A 25,044-nucleotide genomic window follows, 5' to 3' on the forward strand; every position below is an offset into this window, starting at 1 on the left:
CATATTCGAAGAAAAAATGCCAGCCTATCTAACCTCTCCCCATAACCCATGTGTGCAAACCCAAGTAATATTCTGGGGCATCTCTTCTGACCCCTTCGACCTTAATGATATCTTGCAGCGGGCAACTGGAACTGCTCCCACCTCCTACACTTGCCCCCAGACGGAACATTGTCCATTGAACCTCAGTAGTGATGGGTTTTTCCCTTCCCCCTCTGTCAACCAGGTGAGAAGCATTAAGTTAATATCTCCCCCATCTTTTATGGCTCTACACACAGGTGGCCATGTTGATCTTTAAGTGGATCTTCTATCACAATCCCCTTTTTTACACTTAATATGCCTGCAAAATCTGTTAGGATTTACCTTTACATGCCAGCTCCATTTCACGCCTTATATTTGCCCTCCTGTTTGCTGCCTTGAATGTGCAAAAATAGGGGGTCTTTCACAAATTTCCTTGCCATCCATATCTCTGGCTCAACAGCTTTTTGTGGTGTGGGTTGGAATAGCTGAGAGGTGGAGGATTTGGGGAGCATCCGACTTGCACAGAAATTGGAGGTGCAGTGTAAATGTGGGCTTCATCAGAGTCCATGTCAGATTCAGATTCAACTTTCATTGTCAGTGTACAGTACAGAGACAGCGAAGGCAAATATAGAGAAGGCAAATTGGGGTGTGACTAACCATCTTGGTAACTGAATTGTTATTCGTAACTCTATTTTCTTCAACCCCACGTCATTTTCAGGTACTTGGTGAAGAATGCTTCAAGTCTGTTCAGTCCAAGTGATTATGAAGTGGCACCACCAGAATATCATCGAAAGGCCGTGTGACTGTGCTAACTGTAATTTCACCTTTTGGTAATGATTTCTTTTTGTATTTAACTTTTTTTTGTACAGGTTTTTTTTAACCAATTTGAAGTACAGCAGTTGTTGCCGCTGGTACCTGCAGCAATGAGGTTCCAAATGTAATTTGTAAACCATTTTAGTAGACTTTTACCATTGATGGTTTTTCATCCTCTGGTAGTCTTTTTGGCAAATGGAGTGTGGGTAGTGGAGCCAGTGTGGAGGAAACCAGATACTTTAATTCCTGAATGGTTTGGGTTTTATCCTTGGATACAAACATTAAAAATGTTCTTAATCATGGTTATGTTGTAAACATCCAGTTTATGCTTATTGGTTATATCATAGCCCTGTTTTTTGGGCTGATAAATTAGTTTGAACTTGGGTTCCATGATAACAAAGAACAAGTTTGTAATTTTTCAGCTCTTGATGATACAAGGAGGTGGATTTTAACTGTATCACGTGCTGCATGTGGATTTCTATCCATTTGTGGAAAATGCATTTAATAGTCAGATTTTTTTTGTTTGTAAAAATGCACAGTTGAGTGCTTAATACAGATGGAAAATGGAAGCAATTTCCATTCCAACACTTTCAACCCGGAGAAGGAAGAAAATTCCTGTAAAAGTGAGCTTTGAAAAGCTAATTAAATTACCTTGGCAGGAAAGAAACATTTTTCTTCCTCCTTGCCTGAGGGTGCTGATCTGTCTAGGGTGCAGTCACACTCCATGTTTTTAGCAGTGTTCTGGCATCGTTCTGCGATAGCCGTTTTTCATGTGTGAACCATATCAAGGGCACACACAACAAGCTCTGAAGTCATTAAACAGCATTTGGTTCAGATCCCTGTCGAACCGTCTGCTCTGGTTACTTGGGTTAGAAACCCTTCAGCCCATACTGAGACGTCTTCCCTGTTGTGGATGTCAAGTCTACACTCGGTTAGTCTGTAGGGGAAGGGTGATGCATTGGGGAAGGTGATGTATTGTTTCCTCAAATTCTGTACAGAACTAACTTGTGTTGAAACTTTTGCTGGTTAATCAGAGTTTACTTTGCTGAAAGTCTTACGATAGTGATGCAGCTAACAGCTGATGGACTTCCTCGCCAATCTGCACAGAACTACAGGGAATCACAAAAGCATTGTCAAAAGCCTGTGCACAGCAGTGCGGGAGTGGGACAGAGCAGCCTAACCATATACAACTCAAGAAATCTCCATTCCTGCACAAATTGTATATAGAAAAACCTTTGTGGCACCAATGACAGTGATATCACCAGGAAGGACAAAGTGTGAGATTCTACCAGAGAAATATATTGCCATCCCTGGTACATTGGCTTTGTACAGGAAACAGAGCTGTCACTCTACTGCATAACATCAATAAATGGATCTTTTTGGGAGTCGATTTTCCAAAGATGCAGTTATGTAAAATCTTCTGTTTTTTTTAGATTCTTCTCTGCATTTGTATTTGATAATGTACAATATTCAAATTCATGTTCATTTTTTATACAACTTATTATAAGTAAACCTGTGGACTTTTCAAAGTCTGTTTCTGTTCATTGAAGACTGGGCAATTCTAAGAACTTGTACCTGAGAATGGAAGGTCCAATCTGATGCTCACTTTCAACGCGCATCAGAACTTGATGAGACTTGCCTGTTGTTTGTGTACATAAATAAAAATTGTATCCTTGTGTTTGTAAATTCCAGTAAAATGTTGAATGATGTTTGGTTTCATGAGTGCTCTTTGTGGCCTGTTGGGGATGAAAGGAGTGTAAATGTTCCTCAGGAGAAAAGAGGTGGGAGTATGCCCTGCATCAATTCCAATAAGATCATCACTGATCATCTGACTTGCCTCCACAGACTCTCTGGACTGTCCTCTCGGTTCCCATGGTGCGTAAACATTTATTGTTGCTGAAACGTCACTATATTGAATATCTGAGGGTCTACAGATGCTGTTGTAGAAAATTATGTAGGTTTACAGCCCTCTGGGCCTTTATGTGCAGGAAGGAACTGCAGATGCTGGTCTACACCAAAGATAGACACAAAAAGCTGGAGTAACTCAACGGATCAGGCAACATCTCTGGAGAAAAGGATTAAGTGAAGTTTTGGCTCAAGACCTTTTCCCCTGTGAGTCTTTAATTTGTTGTCCGACAGCATAGAGATCGGCACTTCAGCCCAACTCGTCCATAGAATTTATCCTGTTGAACCCTCCGAGAATGTTATTTTGGAGGTATGGTTTGTATAATTGTGTGAAAGAATGAGTCTGTACGGATCTTTATTGTGATTTACTGTGGCAGACAATATTTACTTGAGACTTGTTAAGACTCAAAAGGACGCGTCTTGTTGCACTGATATATCTCAACAGGTTAGTTAATGTTGCTTTAAATATATTAAAATAGAACCACTTAAGCTCTGCATTTTATGGTTGAGTTATGAGCTGTAATCCTATCCATGAAATGGCACATTCACAACACAGTTTAAAACACAGGCAAGAGTACTGGATGCTTCATCTGTAATTGCAAATTAAATTCTGAAACAAGAACTCCCTTGTTTCTGCTATTTAATATCGATGTAGGCTTATGGACCAGAGGGAGGACACACCAAGCAAATGACGCCATTTTTTTTCTCCTAGAATGAGATAAAACTGTTTAGGAAGGAACTGCCGTTGCTGGTTTATAGACAATAGGTGTAGGAGTAGGCCATTCGGCTCTTCGAGCCAGCACCACCATTCAATGTGATCATGGCTGATCATCCACAATCAGTACCCCATTCCTGCCTTCTCCTCGTATCCCCTGACTCCGCTATCTATAAGAGCTCTATCTAACTCTTGAAAACATCCAGAGAACCGGCCTCCACCGCCTTTTGAGGCAGAGAATTCCACAGACTCGCAACTCTCTGTGAGAAAAAGTTTTTCCTCAACTCCGTTCTAAATGGCTTACTCCTTATTATTAAACTGGCCAAAAATCCAAATGCAACCGAAGATAGACACAAAATGCTGGAGTAACTCAGCGGGACAGACAGCATCTCTGAAGAGATGTGATGGGTGACGTTTCGGGTCAAGACCCTACTTCAGAAAATTGTCGCTTTGTTCCCAGATTGCTTTTATCCATTTTGTTTAGATATGTGTAAATGTCTTAACAAAATATGATTGAAAGCATGAGCCATTAACATTACCTCTTGCAATGGTAGGAAACCCCATACTGATTGAGGTGAAGTCCATTTGGGGGACATCTTGCATACTGTCAGCTTCCACAAATACCCCAACGCAATAATGAGTAGAACTTCTTGGTGTTTTGATTATTTATTTCTGAGTCAGTGTAATTAAAAATAGGTTAGTCGTTTTTTATTTTTATCTTTAGAGAAATGAAAGAATATTTAAGTGTGTCAGAGTTGTGTACCCTTTATGCAAAAAAAAAAGAGCATCTGGAAAATAGATATTTTACTTCGCTCAGCTGTTGTAACTCGTTCCACTGCAGGATCTGGTTATATTGTCCAGTCTGAGTCACACAGCCAGGAACCAGGCCCTGCAGCCCAATTTGTCAACCAAGATCCCCCATCTATGCTAGTCCCATTTGGTGCGTTTGGCACAACTCCCATGCATGTACCTGCCCAAAGGTCTTTTATATGTTATTGTACCTGCCTCAACTACTTCAGCTGGCAGCTAAATATATCATGTCACACTAGTATGTGAACTTGAGGACACGGTACAATTTCCAAGTTTGCTGGCGAAACAGTATGCTGTGAGGAGAACAGAAATAAGGTAGAATAGTCTTGTCTACTATTTAAGCTGTTCATAGCATGTTCTGATGTGAAAGTCAGCACAAAGATGACATGCAGTATGTCAGGTCCAATTGATCCGACAGCCGCATGCTTTCAATGCAATTTTATTTTTCTAAGCTCTTTTTCCAGTGCTTTTCTGAACCCAAATTGCCTTCTCCATTCCCCCAAGAAGAACATTCCAGACCCCAACCACTTACCACCAAAGGCAATTTTTCCTTGTGTAAATTTTTAGTGGTTTTGCCAATCACTTTCATGGTATGTTCATGCTTCTTGACCATTCCACTAACAGGAAGTGTTTCCATACACTCGCTCCAGATCGTTCTGGATTTTCAATACCTTTACTGGATCAATTTTCAACGTCCCTTGTTCCAAGAATCTCTAGCATATCCAAATAATAAAAACTCCTAATCCCCACAATCATTCTAACAAATCTCTTCTGCACCTTCTCCCTCAGGTCTTCCCTAAAGTATAGCACCAAAAACTGGACTATAGACTATGACTGTAGACTACTAGCTGTCTATAATGTTTCTCAGGGCTTCCTTGCTCTTGTACTATATGCATCAATTTATAAAGCCTGGAATCTTGTTATTTTAACTTCTGTCTCAACCGACCTGCCACTTTCAACAATTTACGCAAATAAATCGCAAAATTTTGTTTTTTGCACCTCTTGAAATTCGTTTTGTTTTTGTACCTCTCCTCATTCTTCCTCTTGAAATGTGACACCTGACATTCCTGTGTTGGAAGGAATGTACCCGACATGTCCTCTGCTGTAGCCTCTCCTGTGATTCGGACTTGCTTTGAGCAACAACAGGTAAGACTGCTCTGCCTGAGATCCAGTTTCACCACTCATTGCCGTACCCACCTACAGAATGCCGGATCATCTTTATATTATGGTCTTGCTCTGTGCTTAGTATTATTTTGCCATTTTGTGCCACAATCAGTCAATTTACACATATGTAAGCTGTCAGGTTTGCTTTTAATTTTCACTATGGTTTGTTGTGACAGAATAAGTCATGTCTGATTCCATTACATTTTGTTTTGGAAAATGCATTGTGTGATTGTGTCCATTTTTCCAGAGACGTTACCTGATATTTGGAAAGAGGTTATATACTTCAGTGTGAATCTGGCACATGGTGGTTGAATCAGTCAGACTTTCTATTGTGTCAGATGCCATTTCCTCAGGATCGATTAATCGGTCCCCGCTTCCTCTGTGCCGTAGGATAAAGCACCAAAGAGACTTGGGATAAAGCGCTGGGGGTTAAGATAATAAAATCAAGAAACAAATTGATAAGGTGCCACATTTGAGGCTGCAAAGGAAGATGAGAGCCCATGGTATCAAAGGGCAGATACTAGTATGGATAGCAGGTTGGCTGGATGGCAGAAGCCAGTGGCAATAAAGGGGGCGTTTTCTGGTTGGCTGTCACAGCTAGCAAAGTTCTGCAGTGGTTGGTGCTGGGGATGCTACTCTTCACTTATGTTCGTGATTTGGACGAGGGGATTGAATGTTTGGTGGCCAAGTTTGTGGATGATATGAAAATAGGTGGAAGGGCGGGTATTGTAGAGGAAGCAGGGACTCTGCAGAAGGACTTTCACATGTTAGGAAAGTGGGCTGAGAAGTGTGAGATGGAATATACCATTTGTAGCAAAGTGTGGAGTCATGCATTTTGGCATTTAAGAATAAAGGCATGGACTATTTTCTAGATGGGGAGATAATTCAGAAATCGGAGATGGAAAGGGACTTGGGAGTGCTGGTGCTGGTTCCAAAAAAGTTATCCTGCAAGTCGGAACGGTAGTAAAGAAAGCGAACTCAATGCTGGCATTTATTTCAAGAGGGCTTGTATACAAAAGCGGATGTAATGCTGAGGCTCTAAGGTGCTGGTAAGGCCGCATTTAGAATATTGTGAGCAATTTTGGGCACAATATCTGAGGATGGATGTGCTGGCTCTGGAGGAGGTTTACAAGAATGATCCCAGGAATGGGTAGGTTAACCTATGGTGAACATTTGTTGGCACTGGGCCTGTACTCACTGGAGTTTAGAAGAATGAGGGAGGACCTAATTGAAACATACAGAATAGTGAACGGCTTGGATAGAGTGGATGTGGAGAGATGTTTCCACTAGTTGGAGTCTGGGAGTAGATGTCATAGCCTCAGAATTAAAAGGTGTTCTTTTATGAAGAAGATTAGGAGACATTTCTTTGGTCAGAGGGTGGTGAATCTGTGGAATTCTTTGCCACAGAAGGCTGTGGAGGCAAAGTCTGGATATTTTTTAAAGCAGGGGTTAATTCTTGATTAGTACAGGTGTCTGAGGTTATGGGGAGAAGGCAGGAGAATGGGGTTAGGGGGAGAGATAGATTGGCCATGATTGAATAGCAGAGTAGACTTGATGGTCCGAATGGCCTAATTCTTGTTCTATCACTTATGACCTTAAATCTTTTATAAAGTAGCAAGTTATCAAAATCTTGCAGACTGCTAACTAATTTTATCAGTAATCTTAGTTCACTGGGCTGTCAATTGTTGACTCATTGATTCTTAATTGGCTAATTGATTGAACCCTGAAAACAGAAGAGTAGAAGTGTTCATCAGCCTGAGCGACTGTTGCCATCGTGGTCCCAAATGGGACATTGTTTTATTAATATCTTCAGCTGAGAAACAAACTTGTTTTAGAAATAAAGCAGAGCTCAACCGGGCAAACTCCAATGGAAGGACACAAAGCTGGAGTAACTCAGTGGGTCAGACATCATCTCTGGAGGAAAGGAGTTGGTGACATTTCGGCATGATTGTGTTGTTCCCTCGGCACCCATGGCAGAGCAAAAGCCAGTCCCCTTAATCCCAACGGACTGACGACAGGTAACTTCCTGCGCGGTGGAGAGCAAACTGGATCAATTGGTCATTTTATTACACATCCAATCCTTTGTAAATCTATTGGGGATGGAAAAGCTTGAGATACTGTAGGATATACAGGGGGTGTAGGTAATGTGATGTACCTGGAGGAATCCCAGCAATGAAGTAGAGCTTTAACGAGACACATCAGCCTGATGCTGTCTCTTCATCAGACATAAGAGAGACACAAAATAATGGAGTAACTCAGGGGGATAGGCAGCATCTCTGGAGAGAAGGAATGGATGACGTTTCTGAAACGCCACCCATTCCCTTCTCTCCAGAGATGCTTGGCCCGCTGAGTTACTCACAGTATCTTGTGTCTATCTTTGCTTTAAACCAGCATCTGCAGTTCCTTCCTACACTCTTCATCACACCTTATCTATGACACTGCACGCTATCTTCTCACAAGAAGTTGCAAGTGTCCAATAAATTTTGGAAACCCCGAAGTGATGTAAATCGTAACCCCAGATGGTAATGTGTAAGCCAGCTTTCTCCACATCTAGGTGCGCTTCAGAACATCCTCTTCACCTTGTCAGTTGTCAGTGGGGAAAGATGCCTCAGGCATTAACTTAAACATGCAGGGGGCAGCAGATCACACAGTAAGTACTCGGACCTGCCCTGAACACTGCAAATGCGATCATAGCATGTATCATTGGAGCGCAGGCACGAGCAATTGCACTGTTGAATGTGATATTAACCCTAAAACAGGATGATCTCAACCGATGGTGTTAAGAATCTTTAAATTAATACCGCACACTTATTTTTCCCTAAAGGGAGTTAATTTGGTCTGGGCTGGTATCTGCTGGGAGTGCAACAGAGCAAAGGGGGACGTGATTGAAACATAGATACTGAGATGTCTGAGAGGGTGGGTGCAGGGAGAATGTTTCCTCTTGTGGAACCCAGAAATAACAGGTCACTATTTAAAAAACAAATTCTCCCATTTAAGGTAAAGATGGGATGATTTATTTTTGGGGATCATTAGCCTTTGAAACTTTTTTTTTTTTAATTTAAAAAGGTAATAGATGCAGAATCTTTGATTAAAGTTAGAGATTTTTTGATAAATAAGTGGGTGAAAGGTTAGATGGCAAATGTGGAATTGAGATTACAATCAGATTGGCTGCGCTCTTATTAAATGACAGAACAGGTTGAACAGTATGGAGAATGTCTGAGGCCTGGAGTAGATCCGTCATAAACATATTGAGCAGCAAGTCGGCTATGAGAGTGTGCAGACATTGGGAGGCAGGAGATTGAGTTCCATTGCTATCCATGTACCTGTCCAAATGTCTTTTAAACATACGGTAATTGTACTCGCCTGTACCACGTCCTCTGACAGTTTGTTCAATATATCCTCCACCCACTGAGTGAAAACCATCCCTCGGGTCCTCTTGAATCTTTCCCCTTTCCGCTTATATCAACACCCGACACTTCAAAAAAGAAGGTACACAAGAACAAGTACACAACCCTTCAAGAAGGGTTTCGGCCCAAAACGTTGCCTATTTCCTTCGCTCCATAGATGCTGCTGCACCCGCTGAGGAAGCAGTGCTGGCATATTCAAACAGTGTTGAGAAGGTAGCTGGATAAGCTGAAAGGAATGCATTTGCGGGGCATTTGGGAGAGGGCAGGATGTGGGACTAGTGGTATTGCTGTTGTGTGAGCTGGTATGGACAGAGGGGGTGGGGGCTTCCTTCCCCACGGGAAAGATTTGGCGATTTAATGGCCCCCTAATTTGAGATTCTCCAACAGGGGAAACAGAGTTTCATCATTTATCCTATAAATTCTACTCAGAAATTTATATATTTTAACGAGATCATCTCCCAAACTCTCAAAGGATCTGTCTTGTAGTATCTATTCGATCATTTGGATTGTGTTCACAAAGGTAAGTAACATGTAGATCTATCAACAACACGTCCTTTATTGAAGAGACAAAAGACTGCAGATGCTGGAATCTGAAAAATAAAATGCTGGAGAAACTCAGCAGGTCAGGCAACATGTGTAGAGGGAAATGGACAGATGATGTTTCAGTCTGAGAAGGCTGCTGACCATTTGTCCATTTCATCCACAAATGCTGCCCGACCTACTAAATTCCCCTTCCCTTTAGTGAAAGTAGTTAGCACTCATTGAACACCAGTGGCTGGCCCAACAATGTTGCAAACAATTCATACCACATTGTGCACGCAGTTCTTGAAATTGTATTTGTGTTCATTTATAAAACACTTGAATTTTGAAACCCAGTAAACCTTCATTGCACCACCCCTAAACCAATAATATGCTTTTAAATTGAGATCCAAATTAAAAATTAAAAATAAAAACAGAAGTAGGAAATGAAACGGGTTTTAACTGCATTGGAAAGAAAGAAGGAACAGGGCGAATAGAAGGAACGGGTGTCAGGGAGAGAGAAAATAAGGGAGAATATGTTTCTCTGCTTTTCTGGTAATTTCAGATTTAGATCATCTATTCCTGCTCCTTCGGTTACACCTTCCCTCTGACAGCATCATAAACACTTCTGTCACCTATGCACCACTATCCTCTAGCTGTCAAAGACCTTTGCATGTATTCCCTCTGTCCCTCCATTCCCATTTATTCCCTCTGTATATTCCCTCCTTCGTCTGCAGCTAAAATTTGCTCCATATCTACTGTAACGTTAGATGGAATGTCAGTTTCTCTAACAATAACACTAAAAAGCTGTTACATTATATTCTGCTTTTCTCTTTACACTACCTACTGTGTGTGGCTCGATTATGCTCATAGTAAGATTTAATTGGATAGCATACACAAGTTGAAAATAATAAACCAAAAGTAACAGCAAGGCAATTGAGTTGAAATGTAACAATTTCTCCTGGTGCTGCCTGACTGGTAACTTTTTATTTGATTTTCTGGCTTTATTTCAGATATCCAGCATTGACAATATTTTGTTTTTGAAAGCGAGAATTATGATTGGCCATAGAATTATTACTTCAATTAACAGTTTAAGAGACAGATCCCGTCTTCATTAAACATGGAGAGCTTATTTACCAGGCAAAAAGGGAAACGTTTTAATCACACACTAATTACATGCAATTTGTGTAAGCAAATTAGCATATTAAAGTCATATAATTCTCTGATTGTAAATAATACTGAATCTTGAGAATGTAGGCTATTAGAAACGATGTTAATTGAGGATGCTGATTGGAAATAAATTGCGAGTCTAATTGATTATGGGAACTGTCGTATAATTCATTGTGGCAAGCACAGATAAACTGTTTGGCATCAGCCACACATCAGCAAGTAGGGAATGGTGATCAATTTATTTCCTCTGTGCCTCCTCCAGGTTTTAATTTGAATGCATCATTTACATATCACCGTACACAATTCCTGCTTACAGTGCAGGAAGGAACTGCAAACACTGGTTTACACCGAAGATAGACACTAAATGCTGGAGTAACTCAGCGGGACAGGCAGCATCTCTGGAGAGAATGAATGGGTAATGTTTCGGGTCGAGACCCTTCTTCAGAATGAAGGTCACGGGAAAGGGTTATGGACGATGATGTAGAGCGATATAGAACAACGAATTAAAGATATGCAAAAAGTAACAATGATAAAGGAAACAGGCCGTGGTTAGCTGTTGGGTGAAAATGAGAAGCTAGTGCGACTTGGGTGAGGGAGGGATGGTGAGGGAGGGAATGCCGGAGTTACTTTAGAGAAGTCAATGTTCATGCCTGTTCATATGTTGAGGGCTGTGAGCTGCTCAAGCGAAATATGAGACGCTGTTCCTCCAATTTGCGTTTAGCCTCACTCCGACAATGGAGGAGACCTAGGACAGAAAGGTCTGTGGGAATGAGAAGGAGATTCTGAATTATAGTGTTCAATAACCGGGAGATCAGGTAGGGAGATCACTGCCCTGTGCCACCCACAACTACATACAATGTTTTATTTGCTGTTGTGCCATGTCTCATTTCCTGCGACATCTCCCCAGCCCCACTCCACTTCGAGCTGCCTCCTGCATCTCACATCTTGTCTCGATGCAAATGCGTTTTGACAGTGGGATAATAATCTAAAGCATCTTGGAGGCTCCTCTTCAGATAAGTGTAGCACTTAATTACTGGTATTTCAATTTTGACTGCCACATGGGTACAATTACTCTACCATTCATGCAGTAACTAAGTTTCACTTTGACTTCAAAAACATTACTGGACTTTTAAAAAAAAAATGTAAATACATCAGCATTGAAACATTTGTTTAAGGTTATTTCAGTTAAGAGAAGGAAACTGACTATAATTATACTCAGCTGACATGAAATCAATCTCCCTAACATTAAACAGATCATCACCTGATCTGACGAGACAAATCCAAATCCGAGCTCCGATCCAATAAACTTGAACAGGATTTGACACTTCAAACACACTCCCATTTTTCCTTCTGAGATGACAAACCCATCATTCCTCACATGAAAATCTTATGATGTACAACTGAAGGAGTGCCGTGTCTTCACTCTGCTGAGACTTTCCACCAGGGCCCCTGTGGCACTATTTTGGACAGCAGCACAGTGTTTCCTGAGGCCTGGTCATTGTCTCCCCCTCAATCACCATCGTTAGAAAGGTCACATCACTAGTCACTGTCACTTTCCTGATAGTGGCAACTTGCTTTGTGTCAATTGGAGGCCAGATTTCTTACAACAATTGTCTGCACTTCAAGTTGTATTTCATTGAGCATACAGGATTTTGGGAAGTCCTGAGGTTCCAAAGCTACTAAATAAACTGTTAGCGTCTCAATCACTTTGCAGGGAGTGCTCATTGATGACGGCTGTAAAATGCACTGATGATGCTACTTTGTGCTACAAAATTATCATTTAGCGATACATTTATATTTTCTAAATCCATTTCTATCGGGTTTTAAATGTTTTATAAATTCTCATCTGGACTACTTTGAGCTTCCACATTCCACCTTCCGCCTGTGCCTGTAGTGTCAAATCTCCAAGTTCAGCAACTCACTTCTTAATCCTCTCTACACTCCTTCCTTAAAATTTACATCTTTAAACATATTTCCGGTCACCTCCTCTAATATCTCTCTCTCTCTCGGCTCAGTGTCAAGTTTTGCTTAAAATAGTTTCTTCAAAGTACCTTGAAATGTTTTTTAATGTTGTAAAGCCACAATGAGGGAAACTGTTCCTGCCCCGTGTTTCCTTCAGAAGAACATCACCTTGGAGAGATTACTCCACAGATAAACCCGATACCCTGGCTTGGAGAGTGAACTATGAGGATAGATTTGATCAACATAGCTTGTGCTCTTCTAATCCCTTTATCCCATTTAGATGCTGAAAACGTTCAAAGGATTTGAGAAGGTAGAAGTAGGAAAACTGATTGGGAAACTGTAATAACTTAAAAATACCATTCAGAAGAGGCATGAGGTAGCAAATTTTCATCCAAATGTCTGAAGAAGGGTCTCGATCCAAAACATCACATATCCATGTTCCTCATGGATGCTGCCTGATCTACTGAGTAACTCCATCACTTTATGTCTTGGATTGTATTATGTTGAGTACCATCAAAACACTGCACTCTTTCCTTTTTTTTTTTTTTGTGCTGCCGATTGCACGGGTATGATTTGATTTTACTCATGTATGGTATGATCTATCTAGATAGCAGGCAAAACAAAGCCTTTCACTGTCTCTCAGTTCAGGTGACAATAATAAAAGGTGTGGAGGAAAGGCAGGTAATGGGGTTCTAATGTAGCAGGCTGATTGTCCTGCTCCTGACCTAACTGAGAGCTTCAGCATCTTGGCACAAGCAGGGCACAAAATGCTGGAGTAACTCAGCAGGACAGGCAGCATTTCTGGAGAGAAGGAATGGGTGATTTTCCGGGTCGAAACCAGAGTCTGAAGAAGGGTCTCGACCCAAAACGTCACCAATGCCTACTGAAGCAGAAAAACTGTCTTTAAATTCACTCACTTCTTCCACAATGGAAATTGGTCAGTGTGGATATGCGTAAATTATTTTATTTCGGTTCTGCTTAATGGTCCTTCACCTTCTCTTTCCCCAGTTCATGGTGAATATACAAGATTGACTTTCTGTTCTCACCCTGAAGTTAAATCATGAATCGACCCTCCTACCAAATTCCTCCCCTCCATTCCTCTCCTCCACCTGCACCTGGTCTGATTCTTTTTCCCCTTCTGCTATCTAGATTTCCTTGGATAGTCAAGCAGCCACATCCATTATCAGCCCACCATCTCCCTTGATTATGCTCACCCCCCCCCCCCACCCCCCCCCATTCTCAGTAATGGCTAAGTTCCATTCTTCCATCTTGATATGTCAATGTTGCAACTAGATTGTGAAATCCGAGCCTACATCCCCACGTTCCACACCTATGCTTCTAAAATGTGTTTCTCCTCTGCTGAGGATTCTTCTCCATCGTCATTGACAGGAGCCTCAATCCATTCATTCCATTTCTCGCAAGTCTCCTCCCGGCATCCTCCCTCCCAGAACCAGGACAGGGATTTCTCTTAGCCTGACCTTCCACACTTGCAGCCTCCACATCCAGCTGTTCCTCGGTCATGGCTGTGAACCAGGGCTTGTGATGGAGACTCCGCTTCCCAATATTTAGCTGCAAGAGATCTCTGCTCCTCAACTACTGGAGTTCAGACGTGCAATCTGACATTTTGGAGAAATCGTAATCGAAAATCTCGGGTGACTGGGCACATTCAGTGCAGTATTTTCAATCATTACATACAACAGAGCAACAGAGCAACTGCCCTTCAGGGAAACAACTTGTTTGTACCAGTGTTTCTGGCTGATACATTCATTGATTTCTAGTAATCATTCTCGGCAGAGGTCTTTATCCAAGAACACGTCCACCTCACTCTTACTTGGTGATCCAGTCCAGTGTAGCATCACCTGCCACCAGTGTATATTCTAAACCAGTGTATTTACCCAAGCCTCTGAACGTGATTTTATTTTTTTGGTGAGTTCACAGACAAAACAGCCCACCTTGTCTTAATTAAAAATGGACTTAATTTAAATTGTTGAATCCTAGCACTGTCTATAAAACTATTTGTGGGTAAAATTTGAGGTGCTTTGTGTTTTATTCTTTGCTCCTTTGAGCTTTGGGCTTTCTTTTTGTCTTTACACTTTCTTTGTTTGTTTTTATATATTGAATGTCTTTTTCTTGTTTATTGCAGTGTCTACTTAGTACTATGTTTGCATATCTGTTGTGCTCCTGCAAGTAAGGGTTTAATTGTTCCGTTTCGGGACCAATGACAATAGTGCACTCTTGACTCTCTTTAGGTCTGGGCACTGATCCAGAGAAATTAGTTGAAATCCCAGCTTGTCTCATGAAGGCAAGATGCCAATGTTGGATGATCAGATCATCACTGCAGATAGGATGATTAGATCATCACTGTTTCTGGCCTTTCACAACCTCTCCAATGATTTCAACCTGGAATTTACTCCCAGCATTTTAGTTTGGCTTCTGTTTATTAAAGTAATAGTTAATGAAAGGGGAGCGATATACTCATAGCCTCAAGGGACTGCAGATGCTGGAATCCTGAGCAAAACACAACCTGCTGGAGGAACTTAGTGGGTCAAAAGCTTCTGTGGAGGGGGAAGGACAATTTATATTTTGGGTCAGGTCTCTTCTTCAGGCTTACAAGGAAGGACAAGTAGCTGTGGTAGCGAGTCTGAGTGAGAACACGTTAGCAGAGCAGCAGGAATCACAGATGGGGGGGGGGGGGGGGGGTTGGGATGGGGGGTGGATTGTGAGAGAGGGTCTCGTCAGAGTGAGGAGGCCAACTTATTCAAAGTGGCCATACTTTGCGGAGATTTCACTGTGGTGCTGTAACATGGAACGTTCTTCAGTCTGACGGGTCCTGACCCAAAACATTATCTGTCCTTTTTCCTTCACAGATGTTGCCTGACTTGCTGAGTTCCTCCAGCAGTTTGTTTTTTTTTGCTCAACACTAACAGCTACTTCATCAGTAAGCTATCAAAATAAACTTAGTTGATAATGTGTGTCGACCTTCAGATTTCTGACAGAGACTTGTGTGAAAGACATGCAACAAAGGTGAATGTTCATGAATCATTGATGACATGCTAAATTGGACAGGGAATTGCTTTGACACGAAGAGGCAGAGAGCAATCATTAAAGGGTTATTTAAATTGGGCTGCGGTGACTGATGGAATCCCAATGGGAAGGGTTGTACAGCCTCGGCTGTCCAGAATATTTATTAATGAGCCACAGTCTCAGTGGAGGATGTGTAATTTTGTGTGGGAATTAAGATATACTGAGGAGAAGGGCTTTGTTTAAAGAGCTTTGCACAATTCAGTGGTGTTTAGCGTTCAGTTTTGATTGACATGATGCACAAAGGCACATAACAAATTGCAGTAGTCAGTGCACTGGGTAACAATGAAGGCCACAGAGATGGCGAGGGTTGGAGTGGAGCATTGTACAACAACAAGAAGGCAATAAACGGACTGGGTGGTTCCAAAGTTAATTTCCTTGTGCGCTGTTGGGTTTAAAAAAAACAATGGTCAATCGCCATCCCTTGATGTTCATTGTCATTCTCATCAGCAGTGGCGGTCTGGCAAGGGTGTCAGCTTGCCCGATGGCAAGTGGGCCCCCGATGAAGTGGGCCCCCTATATCAAGTGGGCCCCTGATGAAATGGGCCCCCTTTGTCTCCTGGCAACCAATATTTTTAGACCCAGACCGCCACTGCTCATCAGCAAATCTCCCACCATTAATATGCTCAGATTCACCACTGACAGGACACCTGATTGTAGCAGCTTCATAAAAGCTGCATCAGTAGCGGCAGATCACAGGCTCGGCAGCAACTCACCTCCTGACCCGGCAAAGACAATCCACTACTCATGACGGTATTCTCTCTCGTTGCCAGGGTATGGGTCACTCCAACACCACAGTAACAACCTTTAGGCGGCCTTATGAGGAGAAAGCAGGAGAATGGAGAGGATAAATAGATCAGCCATGCTCGCAGGCACGATGGGCCGAATGGCCTAATTCTGCTCCTCTGTCTTATGGTCTTATTTAGATAGGTATATGAATAGGAGCTGCAGGGGATGGAGGGATATAAACCATGTGCAGGCAGATGAGTTCAGTTTAAATTGGCATCACCACACATGGTGAGCTGAAAGGCCTGTTCCTGTGTTGTATTGTTGTTCATTCAACTTTCCTAGCGCATAAGCAGCTTGTCCTGATCCATGCTGAAGTAACATTTTGTATCAGTTTCCGATTCAGCACTTCAAATGTAACTCCTTTGACTATAGCTCATTGGTACGTTCTACAAGATGCAATGCTGCTACACCAAGGCTTAGAGCCGTCACCATGTAACATGTAAACACTGATGGACCATCAAATATCCACTTACATTAATCCCATTTTGTTCTCCCACATTCCCATCAATCCAGCCCTCCCTCCCCACTGTCTCATTCTACCACTCACCAACACATGAGGGGCAATTATTTAGTGGCCAATTTGCCTAGGAATCTGCTGTCATTAGGATATGGGAGGCATGTGAGTGTTTGACGGTCCTGGGCCTGTATTCGCTGGAGTTTACAAGAATGAAACTTACCAAACAATGAAATGCTTGGACAGAGTGGATGTGGAGAGGATATTTCCACGAGTGGGAGAGTCCAGGACATAGCCTCAGAATTAAAGGACGTTTCCTCGGGAAGGTGATGAGGAGGAATTTCTTTAGTCAGAGGATTCAGATTCAGATTCAATTTTAATTGTCATTGTCAGTGTACAGTACAGAGACAACGAAATGCATTTAGCATTTATCCGAGTATCAACGTTCCCAAGTATCAGAATAATTCAAGGTATGCCTGAACGCTCGTCATCTCACTTTAAACTTGGAGCATTGATGCGTGTAGAGTTAAGGAAGTGTGCAAAGGAAAATGTAAAACACATCATGAGGTGAATTTCTCTTCATCTGTTAGCTGCCATTTATTCATTTCGTTAAACATCTGAATTGATTATTGACAATTCAATCAAATAATTGGGGCTTGACTGCCAGAAGTGAATGCATACAGTATATTTCAGTGAACTTACAAAAAGAAAATGCTGAACTGTCTGCAGTCAAGCATCACCTGTCGGAAAAACACTGAATGAATGCATGGATGCAGTCATTCCCTCTTTCTCCACCATTTCCTCTCTCTGCTACTTAAAACCCCTTTGCACTTCTGATGCAGGGTCATTCACCTGGAATATTCACTCTGTTCCTCTCTCTACACACGCTGCCTGACCGGTTCAACATTTTCAGTTCATGTTTCAGATACCTATCTGAATTTCTTGTGTAGGAAGTAACTGCAGAGTCTGGTTTAAACTGATTAAAGACATACAATGCTGGAGTAATTCAGCGGGACAGGCAGCATCTCTGGAGAGAAGGAATTGGTGACGTCTTGGGTCGAGACCCTTCTTCAGTCTGAAGAAACGTCACCCAGTGCCACTCCTTCTCTCTAGAGATGCTGCCTGTCCCGCTGAGTTACTCCAGTGTTTTCTTGTATCTAATGGCACGAGCTCTTGCATATCTAAAAGGCAGCTCGTAGAGCATCAGGGACTTGGGTTCAACCCTGTCCATCGTTGCAGTTTGTGTGGAGTTTGCACGTTCTTCCTGTGGCCTCGTGGGTTTCCCCGAAGTGCTCCAGTTTCCTCCCACATCCAAATGACAGGTGGATTGGTTGGTTAATTGGCCACTATAAATTGCTCCTAGTGTGTCGGCGACGAATGGAGTGCCAACCATGCAGGCAACTTTGTCCTGGGTAGTGTCGAGCTTGTTGAGAGCTGTTGTAACTGCACTCGTCCTGGCCAGTGATTAAGATTCAGTCACACTCCTCACATTTCAATGGGGGAAAGGCATTGGGATAAGGTGAGAGACTTGTCAAATAATATTCCACCTTTGAATTACTGTTGCAACCACAGTATTTATGTGGCTGGTCCTGTTGAGTTTTTTGCTAATGGTGATCCCAAGAATGTAGTCAATGGGAAACTTGCCAATTGTAATGGTATTGAATGTCAAGGTTCGGCTCATCGACTCCATGGTTGAAGATAGCAATTTTGGGGCATTTCCACGATCAACACATGACTTGCCACTCCCTTTCCTGAACGTTGTCTTGAGCTGACGCCCAACACGATTGCATTTAGGTAGTATTATCATTGTAGTAAAAAGTCCAACAAGACATTGAAATTAAAACACACAAGGGAAAGAGGTGGATTTTAAAGAACACCTCGGAGGACCATAGAGTGATGGTCTGGATGTTTTGACATTTGGTTCTGAATTTCTGTTGAAACATTTACATCAAGAACCAGAAATTATGCTTGTTGGAACTAATTTATTTTACCATTAGGCACCTGTAACATATCACCACAGGAGCTGAACAGAAAACAAACTTAAGAAATGTACTTCATGTCACCAGCAGTCATGTCCCATCCCCTGTGATGTGAGCTAGGAACAGGACTCGTGCCTGAACTTGTCTGAATTGGGAATTATTCTAACTACAACAATATTAACCCTGTTGAAGTTTGTTTTCATTGTCAGGAAAGAAACGACATGCAAAATTAATCAGGCTGTGAATCAAGAAGGGAGTCAGTTCCCAAAGGCTGAGATGTTGCTTCGATCTGACACTATGTCTGATGCTAGGGAGCTAATCACCTGGCTTCAGTCATCCAAATTTCCAGATTTTTTTAAAATTCGCAAATTGACCACGGAATTAATTAATTTTCTTCTCATCTTTCCCAGGAGAGGTTGCGGCTGTAGATGAGAGGGGAATATCTGCATCTCAAGCTACTGAATAGGACAGATTAATTAGACCAGAGAGATTTTCTCTCACTGTCAATCTGATTTCCGCAGGGAAGTGGGCGCTGGAGATTGTTGCTGAGAAATTAATTACTGATCAGTAGCACCAAGGGCACTGTGAGGTTGTGTCAGTACTTTGTAGTCTGCCTCTGAAATTCAATATGTTGGCTTCAGTGACTTTCAGAAGCAGAGTGGGATGGTGCTGACAGATTGCAGAACTGGTTCGGAGGCAGAGGCTGGGCTGATGTTCTGTGCATGTCTCAGCACGTCTTGCAGTGATGCTGAGTGAGCGATAAATATTGGCTGGCATTGTGGGGTCTCTCCTGCTCTTCTATGACATGCTCATTGAGATACAAACAGGTCCTTGCCTCATTAAGTCCTCACTGTCTAACACACACCAATTTACAATAATAACATTCTCCACACATTTTTTTTCATCTTCCCACATTACAGGTAATTTATACCACTAATTAACCTGGCAAACTGCATGTCTTTGCAATGCAAGAAGAAACCAGAGTACACAAGGGAAACCCAAATGGTCACAAAGTGCTGGAGTAACTCAGCAGGTCAGGGAACATCTCTGGAAAACATGGATTGTGATGTTTCGGGTCGGGATCTTTCTTCAGACTGATCAAGGGTCCTGACCTGAAATGTCACATCCATGTTTTCCAGAGATGCTGCCTGACCCACTGAGTGACTCCAGCACTTTGTGTATTTTTGCATAAACCAGCATCTACAGTTTATTGTTTTTACATTTTGACTTGTCACAGGGTGGACATGCAAACTCCAGTGACAGCACTTGAGGTCAGGATTGAACTTGGGTCTCTGGAGTGGCGTGGGTGCAGCTTGCAGACTTGCACCAATGTACCACCCATGGTGCCATTTCCCCCGCTATGAGACAGCATTCAGAACCTAATTCTAGCAGCTCACTTGATAGATACAATGTCAAACGGTGCAGAAGCTCCCTCACTCCTGTACCTTAGTAACAGCCCAGATTTTGGGGCTCAAGTTTCAAGATGGGCTCGTCAACTCCACTGACCTTGGCTCTCCTCAATGAGGCAGGAGGCTGACATATCAGCAATGGAAAGTGGATTTTGAGACTGCGCAGAAGGCCATACCACTTGAATGAAAAGTGTATCCTGATGTGGCACTGGTGATGTTATGAAGCCATTCAGCATGAAATAGGCCCTTTGGCCCAACTCGACTGCGATGCCCAATTTACACTATTCTTGTCCATTACATTTTTTTTACTTTTCATTCTATTAAAGCAAAGAAACTCTAATGCAAATTAATCTGAATTTGAACCAATCAACCCCCGTTGAGTTCTGCTTAGAATAAATTTACCTAGATAATCGTGTCTGCCAGATAAGTGGAATGAATTTACATGAACTTTACTGGAATAAAATGAAACCCATTTTTCTCTCACTTTATTGATATTCTCCTGTAAATGTGTTCCATTTTATTCATGTGAAGATGCAATCACCTTTGGCTGTGAAGCAACAAAACAAATGTAGAGAGAATTGAAGGGGAGAACAATTGCAAAAGGTTAAAGTACGAGTAATATTAGCACATCACCATTAGTGTTCATTAGTATAAATTACTTATGTAAATGCAAAAACAGCTTGCATTTATAGTTAACATTATCTCTAGTTTTACAAAAGGCACATCAAAGGAGTATTTCCAAACAAATTGCAGCTCTGGATCAACTGAGAAAGTATTAGTTCAGTTTACCAAAGTCTGGTTAAATTAGCATGCTTTAGATGGGTGTCTTGAAGTATGAGAGAGAGGTGAAGAGGCTAAGGGAGGGATTTCTAGAGGCCAGGGTCCAAGCAGCTGAAGGCATAGCCACCAGTGTCGGAGTGACAGAATGGATGAAGTGCAAGTAGTTATGGAAGAGGAGAATGTTATGGAGGCTGAGACTATGGAGGGATGTGTGACTAGCAATAAGAATTATTTATTACATAGCACAAGGTCAATCCAGTAATAAGGGGTCTGAAGAATGGTCCTGACCCAACAGTCGACTACCTGTCCATGTTCTCCAGATATGCTGTGTGACCTGCTGAGTTACTCCAGCACTTGGTGTCATTTAATAAGAAGTCTGAATTTCCGGTGAGCGAATAAGAACACTAGAAAATGAATAAAGACGGCTTGAATAATGAATAAATGAATAAAAACTCCAAAACCTTGGACTCATACCATAACCCTCCATTCCCTTCTCATCCATATGCCTATCCAATTTATTTTTAAATGATACCAATGAACCTGCCTCCACCACTTCCACTCCTGTCATTTATGGAAACTTGCTTTACATAAGCTCCATTCATTGTAATTTACACGTGCATTAATAATAAGTAGGTGCAGAACTGACATTTCTCATTAGTGACAAGATCTGGCAGGAGATGACTGCCTGCTTGCATTAGCAAAGCTTCATCACAAATACTTGTCCATCACCTTGTGCAGTTAGGCCCTTCATGGTGACGAATGAGAGATGTTATGCTTCCATTTGTATTGTGAATAACATAGCTTGCCGTGTACTGCTTGCAGCTAAGAGTAGTATGGATAGGCAGCTCGGGTCATACTTTTCACCTCTGGTCTATGTCGCTATCTCTGCCCATGTGAAGATCAACCATCTCACCCCACACCTGTATCCACCTATCACTTGCCATGCTCTGCCCTACTCATAGATCTCTTTTCCAATTATCTACCCCCCCCCCCCCACTCATTCAGTCTAAAGAAGGATTCTGACCCAAAATGTCGCCAGTTCGTTCCCTCCATACGCGCTGCCTGACCTGCTGAGTTCCTCTGCAACTTTGCCTTCCCTTAACTGTTCCGCTGTTGCAATCTAACATTGGTTTTCCCTTTCTCTTTGAGACCAGATGCCTGAAGACTAAGTTTCCAAGTACATTTTGGCGAGGAGGGAGGTTGGCTGTGCTAGAGCACATCGGAAAATTATCACTGTTTTCTCGGAAAACCTCAGTGGCTTCCTCTGACAAATGTTGACATTGGTTTGTGAAATCACAGTTGTAAATATGCAACTTACAGATGTGTGGCAGAACATTTTCAACCTCAACTCATGAACTTCATTAGTCTGGATCAAAAATTCATTTTGTTTCCCATTCACAATGTTGTTCTTATGGAAAGAGGAAAGTGCAGGTCAAATAGCTTATTCACCGTCGTTAAGATAGACATCAAGACGTTCATAATGGCTTCTTCAACATGAATGACACGTTTGCATTGACCGAGACACCAGGGAAAATATCCTCAGTCTCCTTTGAATTGGTGTCGTAAAATTTGAAATGACCACCAGGGAGAGCAAGGAGATGTCAGTTTAACAACTCATCACAAAGGCAATACCTCTGACTCCATAGCACATTGAGTCATGCACATTCTGTTCTGCATTGGGGCTTTGAACCTGCAAGAATTTTATGTGATTGTGAATGCGCTGTTGCCTGAGCTACCACCCCAGTATAATACTAATGGGAAATGCAGGAATACAGTGCAGGTAGGCTAGCTGGGGGATAAAGAACTAATATTTACTGTTGATGACTCCCATTCAAATTTGCCCACATAATTCCCACTAATCTCCTAATGCTCGCAACGTTTTAATTGCTCTCATGATGTAGATTATGTTGTTGACTTTTCACATTGCTGTTCACTTGATTTTTCAAGGAAAGATTGTATTTTATTTTTATGCTTAATATCAAAGAGACCCCAAAATTGCCTTGCAGTAAGCAACAAAGTGTAAAGATTGTATGTTTTCTGAGGATGGTGGGAGCCCACTCATTATTCTGGTAGATTCTGCTTCAGCTTGTTGTGAAGAACTGGTGGATTCCACGGTCGTTCAGCAACGTGTTTGGGAGCAAGATGTTACTGGGCCCGAGCAAACAGCTCATACTGGAACAAGCTGCCAGATTAGGTAGTTGACGCTTGGACTATCCCAACATAGGTTTGGAGGGATATGGACCAAGCGCAGGCAAGTGGGACTAGTGTAGCTGGGACATGTTGACCGGTGTGGGCAAGTTGGGCCAAAGGGCCTGTTTCCACACTGTATCACTCTATGACTATATTCTTGGCATCCAAATTCATAATCATAACTATCGGAAAGAGGCAATGCAAGTTGATAGAGAAAAAAGGCATATAATATACCTGCCTTCATCTGTCAGGGCATTGAGCATATATCGGTCAATAAAATATTAATATCTTGCATTAAACATTAAGGAAAATGTCCCAAGGCACATTTCAGAATCATAATTGGACAATAATTGACATAAAGCCAAAAGAGACATTAGGGTGGTGAGTGAAATCTTCACTCGTGTTAAGACATGCACCGGTTGTCTGCATTGTGAATACAACACACAGATATTGGGCTCAGTCATATGCTCTGTATCAGATCAAAGACTCCAGCATAAACAAAATATATTGTTTACATCCCTATGGAATATAATGTGTTAGTAATATTACACATTTAACAATTAACAATCAGTACTGATCAATTATCAATAATACAGGAGTAAGAATGTAAAAGCAGGAACAAATATCTTACAGGTAAGTTAGGATCTTATGGCTGGTAGAGCCGCTGCCTCACAGCACAGGACACAGGTTCGATCCTGACCTGAGTGCTGACTGTGTGGAGTTTGCATGTTTTTCCTGTGGCCACGTGGATTTCCTATGGGTGCTCCGGTTTCATCCCACAGTCCAAAGACGTGCAGGTTTGTAGGTTAATTGGCTTGTGTAAATTGCTCTCAGTGTGTCGGGAATGGATGGAAAAAGTGAGATAACATTAAACTAGTGTGAATGGGTGATCAATGGTCAGTGCGGACTCAATGGGCCAAAGGGCTTGTTTCCGTGGTGTTTCAATCAATTAAATCATAATTGATAATCAAATGCAACATGATAAGATGCAATACGATAGAACCCAAGAGGGAAATTGATCTGCCAACAGTCTTAAAACACAAGATACATGAAACTAAAGTGATGAGTGGAAAGGATTGTGGGAGGGAGGGGGGTGGGAGTCAGTCTACTCCACAGAAGGGGAGGAGTTGTACAGTTTGATAGCCTCAGGAAAGAAGGGTCTCCTGTGGCGTTCTGTACTGCATCTTGGTGGGACCGAATCTGTTGCTGAAGGTACTCCTCATGTTGACCAGTATGTCATGGAAGGGGTGAACTGTATTGTCCAAGATGCTCCGCAGTTTGAGCAGCATCCTCCCCTCCAAAATCACCTCCCATGAATCCAACTCCGCCCCCAGGACAGAGCCAGCCTTCCTGATGAGTTTGTTAATCCTGTTGGTGTCCGCAGACTTCACCCTGCATACAACCACAAAGAAGATGGCACTGGCTACCACTGACTGGTAGAATATCTGCAGCTTCTTACAGCAAACACTTTTTTAAAAATTATCTTTAGGAACCCATTGTACATGAATAAAATACATAAATTAGAGATTGTCAGAATAATTATTGTGGGAACATAAATGTAACCGAGAATTAGGAGTCTAGCAAATAAAATTCCTAAATAATAGCAAAACAGAATTCATAGAAAATAATTACTTGACGATTAAAAAAAACTACAGATAATGAAAATCTAAAATAAAGCAGAAAACGCTGTAAAAAAAGACCAATTACTTGTTACTGGTGAAGTTTGTAGCAAAAGCTGTGGCAAGAGTAAAACTCATACAGGTGAGCCGACTGTCACTGGATTGTCTAAACTTGGATGTCTCACGTAGGCACCAGGTGAGCGCTGGATGGCGCGTGCGCTGTAGGGACCGTCCACCGGAGCCAGGAAATCCCGCCCCTT

The 25,044-nt window shown here is 42.0% G+C and overlaps 1 protein-coding gene and 1 long non-coding RNA gene across 8 annotated transcripts in view; one reads left to right on the forward strand and one right to left on the reverse strand.

Annotated features, from left to right (window-relative positions):
- morf4l1 (mortality factor 4 like 1) overlaps nucleotides 1–3,134 on the forward strand; it is a 37,270-nt gene extending 34,136 nt beyond the window's left edge. For 6 of the 7 annotated variants that reach the window (XM_055661388.1, XM_055661390.1, XM_055661393.1 and 3 more), the window contains one exon: nucleotides 737–2,541. In XM_055661388.1, the coding sequence (XP_055517363.1) occupies nucleotides 737–821 (85 nt within the window). In that variant the 3' untranslated portion in view covers nucleotides 822–2,541. Of the gene's footprint in view, nucleotides 1–736; nucleotides 2,542–2,676 lie in introns of those variants that run through there. The other variant, XM_055661389.1, reaches the window with a different exon arrangement.
- A 15,622-nt stretch (nucleotides 3,135–18,756) lies between these two features.
- Nucleotides 18,757–24,975, reverse strand: LOC129712724 (uncharacterized). The gene is made up of 3 exons (XR_008726116.1): nucleotides 24,873–24,975; nucleotides 22,294–22,383; nucleotides 18,757–21,379 (listed from the first exon to the last, which is right to left on the reverse strand). It is a non-coding gene; the product is annotated as an uncharacterized LOC129712724 (long non-coding RNA).
- Between the last annotated feature and the right edge of the window lie 69 nt (nucleotides 24,976–25,044).

This window comes from Leucoraja erinacea, chromosome 33 (assembly GCF_028641065.1).
Source record: "Leucoraja erinacea ecotype New England chromosome 33, Leri_hhj_1, whole genome shotgun sequence".
NCBI lineage: Eukaryota > Metazoa > Chordata > Chondrichthyes > Rajiformes > Rajidae > Leucoraja > Leucoraja erinaceus.